At 42.5% G+C, this 12,164-nt stretch overlaps 1 protein-coding gene across 1 annotated transcript in view; it reads left to right on the forward strand.

Annotated features, from left to right (window-relative positions):
• The window catches only part of clasp1a (cytoplasmic linker associated protein 1a), a 95,355-nt gene that overhangs the window by 80,855 nt on the left and 2,336 nt on the right, over window positions 1-12,164 (forward strand). Inside the window, exons 33-41 of the mRNA XM_085375021.1 lie at window positions 1,489-1,638; window positions 1,786-1,892; window positions 3,931-4,078; window positions 5,008-5,254; window positions 6,612-6,668; window positions 9,202-9,392; window positions 9,538-9,666; window positions 11,143-11,349; window positions 11,750-11,866. Of these exons, the coding sequence (XP_085231147.1) occupies window positions 1,489-1,638; window positions 1,786-1,892; window positions 3,931-4,078; window positions 5,008-5,254; window positions 6,612-6,668; window positions 9,202-9,392; window positions 9,538-9,666; window positions 11,143-11,349; window positions 11,750-11,866 (1,353 nt within the window). The remainder of the gene's footprint in view (window positions 1-1,488; window positions 1,639-1,785; window positions 1,893-3,930; window positions 4,079-5,007; window positions 5,255-6,611; window positions 6,669-9,201; window positions 9,393-9,537; window positions 9,667-11,142; window positions 11,350-11,749; window positions 11,867-12,164) is intronic.

Consider the following 12,164-nt stretch of genomic DNA (forward strand, 5'->3'; position numbering starts at 1 on the left):
TTGTCATAAATATGCAATCGGGTCATTGAAATCAGAATTATAGCCGATATAAACTGTGATTGGTGCATCCCTAAGTAAAACTGGTGTGTGGTTATCATTTCTCTATCGCTTCTTACTAGAAACCTGCACAAGAATCAAACATGACATATTTGACAACTTATTCCCAATAATAGACCAAACATTGTTCTGTTAAACATCAACTTCTATTCTCCTGCAGCAGCAGCAGCACACCAGTACTTTCTCCTTTATCTTTGCTCACTTGCATGTTGCAGCACTGATTTTCCTGAAAAGATTCTTCTTCCTTTAGTTTTCTACTGAATGCATCTTTGAATTCTCACCTTTCAAAAAATGTTTTTCTACAGGCTAAAACCTTCATTACTGCACCAAGAAGCCCGTCTTGGAGCCAGAAAGTGAAAGAATGTCTTCCATGGTTTCAGAAGTGCATTGGCAACAACCTGTGTATCAAATTCTGTAAAATATTGTAAAACATTACTGTTATTCTAACTTGATAAGTCATAATGTCCACTGTATGTGCTTGATATTGGAATACACATGTTAAGCATTAACTAGTTCCTCGTTAGTGTGCATATTAGCCTATTGGCTCTAGGGTTAGCCATAAAGCACTCAGTGATGCCTTATTCTACACGAGCATGTTCTGCAGTTTTTAGGGTACAACAATGAGTCTTTGGCCAGTACCCTCATAATTACTGCTTATTGGATAAATAAAGAAGATCTTGTACATAAATTATGACTTTAATATGCTTTACTCATGGCCTCATAAGAACTGAACCTTGAGAACTGAACTGTAAGAACTGAACCTGGACCTTTTTAGTATCATTAACTGCTTTTTAGAATAAGATGCACTGAAGTGTAGGAGAATGTCAGTGTTAGGAACTCACCTGTTTCTTGCTTCCTGGTACAGTTCAGCATTTATAACCCTTTCCCTGCTTCCTGTAAATTCTGTAGAATTCCCTCATTTTTGACCTGTGACTCTTCACTTTGGAATAGCATCATTTAACTGCGATAGTTGGGAGCCGTGGTTGAAGAAGAGCCAGTGGTTAGAGTAGGGAATCTTTTGTAGATTCATATTTATCAAAGTAAATGTGAGTTAACTGTGAGTGAACCTCAGGAATTAGAATGGGTAGCTCGTTCATATTCAGTCAAACATGATTTAGAGTGGAGGTATAGCCTCCTCTGAAGATCATAATTCAGATAGAGCTGCTTCCTTACGTTTGGTCTAAAAGCAGCAACCAGATTGAAAACTCTTCAGTTAATAGTCCAGTATTGGGAGAATATCGTCAGGAAGAATACGGTGTTAACGAGAGCTTTAAAATGGCTAATTTAAAGACACTAGGTTGCTAATGTGCATTATAATGAGCAGGTAGCTACCTGGCCGAGGTGCTTCTGAAACCATGAAAGCCTGAAGGTATCTGAAGGTTCTCTGCAGTTCTGCTTTCTTTCCTAACACGTTGTGCTCGCTGCCTGCAGGCGGCACAGGTGGTGCTGATTGCTTTGTTTGAGCTCAACACCCCAGAGTTCACCATGCTGCTGGGAGCACTGCCCAAAACTTTCCAGGACGGCGCCACCAAGCTGCTGCACAACCACCTGAAGAACACGAGTAACACCAGCAGCAATGTGGTCAGTAAGATTTCTATGTCACTGAGGGGAAAAATTTTACAGTCACCCAGGTTGCGGTATTCTAAGATGAGTTGAACTGATTGAACTTGAGGTGGACTTCTGTTTCCGATGTTACGTTGTATGTAATTTCATGTCGTTGATATTCAGGGCTCTCCGAGTAACACTATTGGCCGAATGCCGGCTCGTCACACACCCAGCAGGACCAGCCCTCTCACCTCACCGACAAACTGCTCCCATGGAGGACTCTCTCCAAGGTAGGCAGCCGCCTTTGATGACACTGTCCTTAATAACACACTCACTGTGTCGACGCATGGCTGTGTTTTAACTGTTGGGATACTGGTGCTGTCATCACGTGTCACCTGTAGACAAAGTAACGCGCAGCCAGGTGGGTCTGTAGTAGCTCGAGACTGAGTGAGCTGTTCTAGAGATTACAGCCCATAATTCATTCACACATATGTGAAAACAAAGAAGCAATTATTTACAAAGACAAAAGAAATCTTACAAAACTCCTCCTGCCAATTGTCTGATTGCTAAAAGTTTCACTGCATAGCGACTGATAAATGAGCCTTTCAAGTTGTCATACACGATCATGTTGTAAAAGTAAACCAGAGGAGGGTGATTGCTGCATTAATCTGCTGTTTTTACAGCATAATGCAGCCCAATTACCTAAAATCCAGTTTCATTCTTCCATGCTGAGCAGCTCATTCAGTTCACACACACTGTGCCTGGATTGTCCTTTTATCTGCCAGCAGAAACCCATAAACATTGATAAGTTATTTAAGTTATTGTTACTTCACCTGAACCTGCAGTGCACCTTGTATGGAGAGCATTAGCAGCACAAAAATGCTTTTTCAAGGTTATCTTTCAAGATAAAATCACAGTCACACAATTAACTAATTTACCCAGCTTAACCCATAAATATCACAAACCATACTGAATTGAAATGTGGGCAAAAAAACATTTCTTTTGGGCAGCGTTGCAACACTTTCAGCCCAGCTGCCATGATCAGATTGCTTCCTCAAAGTCCTGTTCTGATCACTTGCATTTGTGTATCTGAGATTTATCTGAAATGGTGAAGAAGTCAGGAGTCAAGGAGTCAGACCTGGCAAGAAGATGCTAGCTAGCAACGACAGGCCATATGGGTGCATCACACAGATACAGATTAATTATTGCTGTGTAGCATTTAATAAAAGTCCTAGAATTGTATTCACTGAAATACAATGAATACATTAAAATGCTACAGAATGCTCCTACAGAACAAACAGGGTGGGTAACAGCTATTTTGTATTTTGGTGCCTCTGGTTGACGTTAGAGGAACTGCACTTGATTTTTCCATCCTGGAAGCTGATACATGTTTCTTTTTATGTAAATAGGGACAAAATGTGCTTTCTTTATGCTTTAATAAAATCCAAATGGATGAATTGTGTTTAAAAAAAATTACCTGCCATTAACTATAAAACAGAGAAGTTTGTTTTTGGCACCTTTATGGTCAGAACAGGACTTTCGGTGAGGTGAACAAGGAAACAACCTTGACATTGAGACTCTCCAACTTAAAATCAGTTAAAAGTTCTATTTGCATGGATGAACTCGACATGCTCACTTTTTACGGGATTCTGCTTTCCTCTTTAATTAACACTTTCCCGTAATCTTAAAGCTCAGACTAGTTTCTTTTTGTCTTTTCTCTTTCTCTTCCTGCGCACTTGCTGTTTCCTCTCTCTCCTCCCCTCTCTTGTCTCGTCCCGTGCTCTCTCCTCGTGTTGTCGGTTTCCATCCACCTTTCCCTGCTCTCTCACTCCTGTCTGTCCGTCCTTCCCTCTCGGCCGCGCTGTGACAACAGTCGGTTATGGGGTTGGGGTGTCGACGGACTATCAAAGCACCCGCCTGCCCCTCCTCCTCCTCCTCCTACGCCTCACTCCACCTCTGCTGCCCCCACCATAAGGGTCCTGCGCAGAGCGTATTCACCCAGGTAATGAGGCGGGCATGTTGGAGATTGTGGCCTAAGGAATCCACACTCTCATCCTTTTCTTTACCCAGTTCACCAAACCATCTGAGAATGCATGCATTAAACCATCATGTCTAATAAAGTGGAAGCATCCTTTTGAAAATCCATAATTTTTAAGGGTTATGTCAGTCCTGACCTTTCATGCTCTAAATCAGTCTGCTTTTCTGTCAAGAGCACAGCTTCGTCGCATGCATATGTCTGCAGATTCATGTGGCTGTATTTTGCTTTTGCTGCATATTTTATATAAAAGTGCATGCATGCGTTTCTTTTTATGTCTGTGTGTCTGGCAGCATGATGGAGTACGACACGGAGAACATGAACTCAGACGAGATCTACAGCTCGCTGCGTGGCGTCACTGAAGCCATCCAGAGCTTCTCCTACCGGAGCCAAGAGGATCTGAACGAGCCTATTAGACGGGAGGCAAAGAGGGATGATGCAGTAAGCCACAAGCTTCATATCCAGAACCAGTTCTGAAAAATCTGGAATTTCATTTGACATTAAATGCTTAGAATGAATTCTGATCCTTTTTTAAGACACTGCTGCATTACATTTTTCATTTTTCAAGACATTTTTCAAACAGTTTTTAGGTTCTTAGACCTCAAAAGTGGTTTGGCTTTCTGGTTGTATGTTGACCATGAAATAACTGTGCTTTTAGTATCTCCTGCTGGTTTCTGTAACCCTTTTAAACATTTTAGTCGCCACTATTTCGGGTGGTGTTTAGAGCAGTTGTGACCATGTCTAGATGAGAGGGGGGTGCTCTAAGTTGTCAGCTAATGCTCGATAATTTGTTGCCAAGTTACGTCTATTGACTATATGAGAACATCACATCTAAGGGGCGACCGTGACTCAGGGGGTTGGGAATCGCATCTGTAACCGGAAGGTCGCCGGTTCGATCCCTGGGCTCTCTGTCCTGGTCATTGTGTCCTTGGGCAAGACACTTTACCCTACTTGCCTACTGGTGTTGGCCAGAGGGGCCGATGGCGCGATATGGCAGCCTGGCTTCTGTCAGTCTGCCCCAGGGCAGCTGTGGCTACAACCGTAGCTTGCCTCCACCAGTGTGTGAATGCGAGAGTGAATGAATAGTGGTATTGTAAAGCGCTTTGGGTGCCTTGAAAAGCGCTATATAAATCCAATCCATTATTATTATTATTATTACTAATCAGTGCTGACTCAGCCTCTGTAGCCACTGCAGGCAGACTGTGTATGTAATGCACTGATTTGTCTTCGGATACTCTCTTTCTTTTTGTGAGGCATGTGTCATTTTTTGCTTATTGTTTGGTTTGCTTTCGTATTTTTATGGTTATTTGAAGCTAAAATGGCTCCAGATCTTCTTTATACCACTGCCTAATCCCTCTCCCATCTCGCAGGCAGGGAGAGAAGGAGTAGCTTCCTCTCCTGGGTCTGATGCCCGGCTCGGCTTAGACGTGGTGGAAGGCGGTCGCACTGCCTTGGACAACAAAACTTCGCTGCTCAACACGCCATCGCCGCGCTCCTTCTCTGGGCCGCGGACTCGAGAATTTGCCCCATACGGCTACGGAGAAACCATTTGCACGTACGACAAGAGCGCCCTGAAGGAGGCTGTGTTCGACGATGATGTGGAACAGTTCAGAGACTGTGAGTTTATGCCGATTTTATGTTTTTATGTTTACAGCTCTGAGCAAAGTACCTATGTACCCCAGTCACACGTGCATTAGCTGTTAGAATTTGTTATGTGGCTCAACAAACAACCAACATGCCTCTGAAAATGGTCAGGTACAAGGACTGGACTGAAAAAGTTAAAAAGTAGCCAGTGTAGTAAGAAACACTTCCAGAAAGACCTCCAGAAAGCCTGGATAATGTTACTAAAGAGCACTTTAAAAATTACTTGCTTGAAAGCAACATTTAAAAAAAATGAAGGGTGACTGAAGACTATTGCACAGTACTGTATCTGCTTGTGGCATCGTGACAAGATCTAGTAATGTCAGCCAGCTGCGTTTTTCTTCTGGTTGGCGATGTAGTTCGATACAAAGAAAACATCTCAGGCAGTCTTTTTATGTGGTCCAAGCTCCATGAGATGAGCACCATTTAGTTTCTTTATACTGAAGAGAAGGCAGACTTATCCACAACTGATATATCCAAAACTGGAGTACCCATACCAAAACACTCCAGGTCACACATGGGCAAAACAAAGCCCGAGGGCCGCACCCCTGCACACCGAGTCAATCCGGCCCTCAACATCCTCAAGCAAAACAGGTTCCAAAACACGAATAAGAAGAAGCTTAAGGCTGGAACTGACCTACAGAGGAAAATGTAGACCGCTTTAAATGTTCATAGAGTCTTCATATTATTAACTTTTTACTTTTTCCCCAGAAATGTATCGGTTCAATTATTCAGTTTGTGGTCCTTTGCGTATTTAACCTTAGCAAAAATAATGTCACCCACTCCCCATCTATACAATAAGTCAGTTTGATATTGGAGCGAACTGTCACTTTAATTCTCTGATTATTATACATTGTCTGCAGTGTGACATTTAAACTGAAATCTATATTGAATAAGCCTCATGCTTATTCTGGTAGTAGAAAAACATGAAACGAGTTAAATAGCGACATCCACAGAATGAGTATAAAGAAAAAAACAGCTCTTACTGTCATATTGCATGTGAGCCTTTCTTGTCATTCAGCCAAACGTCAGGTCGTGCATTGTGAGCACGTGATGTCGTTGTGAAAACACAAAGGAGCAACAATGTTGAGGCAACAAATGACAGAATTTCCTCCATTTCACTCGGTTAGTTGTCAAACGTCATCCTGAACCAGCCGGTTCGTGTTTACAGCAGACAGAAGAAACCAGTGAGCGTCCAGCCCCTCTGTCGCAGCCGCTCTGTGCTTCACTTGTTGTTGTTGTTGTTGTTGGTGTCATCACATCCTTTTCTCTGCCACTCTCCCCTCCCCCACCCACCTCCACCTTCATCCCTCCTCCTCCTCCTCCTCTCCAGGCCGACGTCAGGAAAGCGGTGAAAACAAGATGGCACTCTCCAAGGTCTTTGCTCCTGGTAAACATGCCCACCCTGCACCTCCACTCCACTCACCCTCCACCTGTGTTTGCATTCTTCGCTCAGCTCCCCTCATCGTCTCTCCATCTTTTAACTCCGCCTCTGTGTTAACAAAGTCCAAGCGGTTCTGCTTACAGCTGTAATATTTGAATGTTTCTAATGTTTTCACTGCATCTAATTTGACTGTAGAGATCTATCGTATGAAAAAGTTACCTTTTATATTTTTAATATTAACTGCTCAAACTGTAGATATCTGCATCCTCCGAGGACACACATTTTGAATAACATGAGGCTGCTGACGGGAACGGAAGTTTTCTGTGGGTGATCTACTAACAACGCGTGAATTTGATTTATGAATGGAAATTCAGCCAGTTCATTCCAGTAATGGCCAGCACAGTCTACGAAAGGCAAAAAAAAAATGGTGGATTAAAATTGACCAGATCTGATAAGTGAGGGGAAAACAGTGAACAGAAACGTTCTGATCTAAAGACTTCAGTTAGAAATAGACAGGAACTGTGTGGGATCTTGGAGATCAGGGTGGCCTTTTTTTTTTTTTTTGTAATGAATACATTTGACAGCTGAGGTGGAGCACAGGATTGATGAGCTGTTTTCAAAAGTCCACCTTACAGGACTTACTGTTAATAATGTTAATAAAGCTACGTTCACACTGCAGGCAAAAGCTCATAAAATCCGATTTTTTTTTTTTTGACCCTGTGCGACCCATATCCGATCATGCTATGACAGTGTGAACGGCACAAATCCGATATTTTCAAATCCGATCTGGGTCACTTTCGTATGTGGTACTGAATCCGATACATATCCAATGTTTTAGAAAGCGACTGCTGTTTGAACGGTCATGTCACATTAAATCCGTCTTTTACGTCACTGACACAAGACAGACGCTAATTATCGGCGCCGGAGAAGCACCCGAGAAGACTTCGCGAACGCTTCCTGGCCATCCAGCGTAGATGTCAGTGAAACTGTTGGGAAGACAACGTGAACATTTTATTTGTACTATATAATCTGCAGATTCTGACAGAAATCTGCAACTATCCTTTGAAGCACCGCTCCTCTCTAAAACAGCAATAAGGATAATTTTTAGGTTATTTACATTATTATGTAAATATGTAATAACTTAAAGCAAAAATTGGGAAACGTAAAGTCCGAAGTCTTTATATTAAGGGCCATCAGTCAAACAATATTGTTTGCTCTGGGTCTAAACAGAGCGCGTTGTGTGTGACGTCTTCTTTTGCGCATGCGGGCCGCTTTGAGCGTTCACACTAGAGCGCGTTTGCTGTCGCATTTTATTTGTAGTGTGAACAAGCAGACAAAAAAATCGGACTTGATCAAAAAATCGGAATTGAGCATTAAGACCTGCAGTGTGAACGTAGCCTTAGTCACATCCTGAGTGATCCAGAGAAGTTCATGAAGACTGACACATGCATGAAAATGCCCGTTGTTCTCAGTTTCTTGCATGCCACCTGAGGCTGCAGATATTTATTAAAGTCAAAGGAAAGAATCTGACTCACAGCTACCCATGCAACATAAACTGTCACGGTGAATGGAGTGAGCTGTGAGGAGAAAATAAACGAGGATCCACGTGCAGGCACTCGCTGAGATGCAAAGGTGGTTTATTGTAGAACAGAGGTGGAAATGGCAAAACGGAACAAAACTAATCTCTACTGAGACAAACTAAACTATTGAACAGCAAACATGAACACGAACATGAAGGAGAGTCAGCAGAGGCATATGGAGGTTGATAGCAGGGAGAACACACAGATGAAACACGGTAGATTCACAGACAGTCCAGCAACTAGTACACGAGTAGACACGACTTAATACACACAGAAGAACACAGGGAGATTACAAATAGGTGGGGAACACAGCTGGAAGTAATTGACAAGAGATCCATAACAACAGCAGCATCACTCTGGAAGTAGAAAAGTAGAGTCTGTTTTGCCCATTTTATGAAAAAAATAATGTTCATTAAAAAAAGTTTAAAATAAGGTTTTATCACATTCCCTCAGTGCAAAAGCCAAAAGTCTTTGGTAGGCAACAGGAGGAGAAACTCGTTTAGAGAGACTTTCATGCTCTAGTTCAGTGACTTTTCTGTGAGTTTCTTTGTTGCCTGTAATATACTGATGGTTTTTATGCATCACCGCGCTCATAGCTTTGCGCAATTCACCTGTACCAATCACGTGTCCATCTTGACTCTCAGCAGCAATGGTCACAGCCACATCAGGCACAAATCAAGTTTCTACGTTCAGTTTAAGTACCCTCCTCCCAAAATGTGGTCCCTGGAAAGGGAAATACATGTGCAAAAATACCTGCACCTCATCACACCTCCCTAGTGAAGTCCAACAACCGCCAAAGGAGGAATTGCAGATCCAAAATCTGGATGTGTGATTTTAAAAAAAAAAAAAGAAATTAGGTGTCTTTTAAAAACAAAAAAAAAGGTTGATGGATGATTATTAGCCCATGGCAGTTCAATTAAATTCTTAACTCTTTCTTCCTGTCCCCTCTCGGTAAGCAGTCGGGCAGGATCACTCAGACCTGGTGGCCGATCTTTTGAAGGAGCTGTCCAATCACAACGAGCGCTCAGAGGAGCGTAAAGGCGCCCTGGTGGAGCTGCTGAAGATCACACGGGAAGACAGCATGGCTGTGTGGGACGAACATTTCAAAACCATCCTCCTCCTCCTGCTGGAGACCCTGGGTGATAAAGATGTACGTAACCTGATAGTTTGTGTACATGTAAATCCCTTTTTTTGTCTCCTTTATTTGTGTTTTCATTGTCTTGATTCAGCGTAATCTGAAGAAACTGAAGGTAGTTTTGTGTGGATGATATTCTTTATGTTCCCATTTCCTGCAGCACACCATTCGAGCTCTGGCTCTGCGAGTGCTGAAGGAAATTCTGAGGAATCAGCCTGCCCGCTTTAAAAACTATGCCGAGCTGACCATCATGAAGACACTGGAGGCGCACAAAGACTCTCACAAGGAGGTACGCAGCTCCCACCACTCAGCTAAAGGCACCGAGCATGATTTTTGTTTCATAAAGTCGTCATCGATATCTGTTAATGTGGCCGTGCCGTGTTGAAAGTGATGCGGTTCTCATGTCTTTAATGACTGAGTAGCGTGTTCACTTAAACATGAAGTTAGTTTATATATGCAAAGGAGCACATGTGAGAAAGACGAATGCCAATCATGATACATAAACAAAAAGCCTGCAGTCAATGAGATTAATGATTATTGGTTTCTAATAATTTCTAATCCCTGTTGTAGCTCACAATAACCTCATAATTAATACTTTACAGAGTGGTTATCAATATGAGCACTAAAAAAAGTGAAGACAGTAAGTCCAACCTTCGACCCTTCACTCCAGCAGTTATTCAGGTTTACTTCTAGAGAAATTTCCCATTCATGTCGGTCAGGTGTGCAGCAGGGGTACAGAGTGTGTGTAAACACAGATCACGTGTTGATAGCAAATTGAACATAAAATACACAAAAATGCACTCAACCAACCTGAGATGAAACATGCAGATAACAAAAAAAAAACATATCGATCACAGAAATTTAGCATGAGGAATTTTTTTTTAAATGTTTTTCAGCATGAATGAATAATATCCTGCTGAAGAAGTGTAAAGTATGCTGAAGTAAAGCACTCTTTAAAGGGGTTCATAAATCCCAGAGGTTTTTATTCTTTATCTTTAAACTTTTTTTTTTGCTTTTTCTGTATTCAGTTTTTCAGTAATTGCGTTAATCTAAACGTGTGTCATTTTGCAGCCAACAAATTTTCACAAAATCTGTGAAACATGCAAAATTCAGTACAGTCCCGCACTGTACTTACCACACACCAGAAGACCATAAAAAGATGTTTTTAATCATAGACGAGTCATTTAAAAAAAGCTTTATAAAAGCCTAAAATACAGGCATAAAGGTGAGGATATATTGTGTTTAAAGCAAGAGCCATGATAGGTTCAAGTATAAAATCAGGACTGAAAGTGCAACAGTAAGAATACATTAGAATAAGTTTAAAATGTAAGCGTTTTCTGGGGAAGTTCTCAGATCGAAATCAGCCTGTAAACGTGTTTTTCCCATCATGCTCCTGGTGGAAATTTACAAGAAGATAAAGTGTTGAGTGGTGGAGGAGCAGCTGCCTCGTTTCTCTGTTTGTTCTAGAAAAGTAAGTCAAAAGAAAAAAAGGGAGACACTGACTGACAGAACGGAGCTCCTGTTGGTTGTTGGAAACATTTATGGGATTGAAGTTCTCTACTTGAGCACAAAATGCTAAACTGGACAGTGAAATTGTCTGAATTTGGGGGGGAAAAGAGACTTTGGCTTTGTCTGACTTAGTCTCATGCCTGTGATACAGAAATCCTGCTGTTGCCTCAATAACACACCAGCTGATTGGATTTACGATGTGTGATATAAAATTGTTAGCAGCCTAATCTGTTAAAAATAAAAAACATGTTTTTAGGTTGTGCGTGCAGCCGAGGAGGCGGCGGCGACGCTGGCCGGCTCCATTCACCCGGAGCAGTGCATCAAGGTGCTGTGCCCCATAGTGCAGACGGCCGACTACCCCATCAACCTGGCAGCCATCAAGATGCAAACCAAAGTAATTGAACGCATCGCCAAGGAATCACTGCTGCAGCTGCTGCCTGACATCATCCCCGGACTCCTGCAGGTCTGAGCCCAAAACAGAAGTGCAGATTTGAATGGAATGTGATTGTTTTAGTTTTGCAGGCTGAAAACTGATCAAACCTCCAAAACTGTGAAATAAAAACTCACATTTCAGAAACTTGAATAAACCGAGTTTTTATTTTTAAATGTGTTGCTGGTGTACTCAGCTTGAATAACACAGACAGAGCAGAAACATCCGTGTCAGTGCCACAGAGGCTTATTTGGACAATGTTCATATTTGGACAGTGGGAATTATTTGCCTTATTTGTCCCTGGAAATGTTTGCGTGTACTCTGCACTCTTGGCGACCCCTCCCACGTTCCTGCTGACCTCGTGTGGGTGTGTGTGCGTGTATGTGTGCGTGTACGCACCTTTGATACCTGATGCTCCCCGGTCTCTCCGCAGGGCTATGACAACACAGAGAGCAGCGTTCGCAAGGCCAGTGTGTTCTGTCTGGTGGCTATCTACTCTGTGATTGGTGAGGAGCTCAAACCCCACCTGGCACAGCTTACGGGAAGCAAGGTACTGACCGTCGCCAGCAAGTCTTTCCATTTGCATGTCCTCACAACGAAAGCACTTGAACAGACGCTGCGCCTTATCATCTTCCCATGTTGTTATTTCTCAGCTGGCTCTCAAATTATAAAGCACAGGGTCATATTTGCCCTTCTAGAGTGTCCTTGAGTTATGTAATGGTTAAGGTCTGAGGGTCAGGTTCACCTGACTGCAACCCCCCCCACCTCCACCACTCCCCTTTACTAACCACCACCTGGTCAGCTGGTTATTTAAACGGAGTCACCGCTGCAGTCTTCAGCTGCACTCT

Source organism: Diplotaxodon limnothrissa, linkage group LG16 (genome assembly GCF_057381915.1).
Source record: "Diplotaxodon limnothrissa isolate DT_005_m linkage group LG16, D_limnothrissa_male_GT1.1, whole genome shotgun sequence".
Classification (NCBI taxonomy): domain Eukaryota; kingdom Metazoa; phylum Chordata; class Actinopteri; order Cichliformes; family Cichlidae; genus Diplotaxodon; species Diplotaxodon limnothrissa.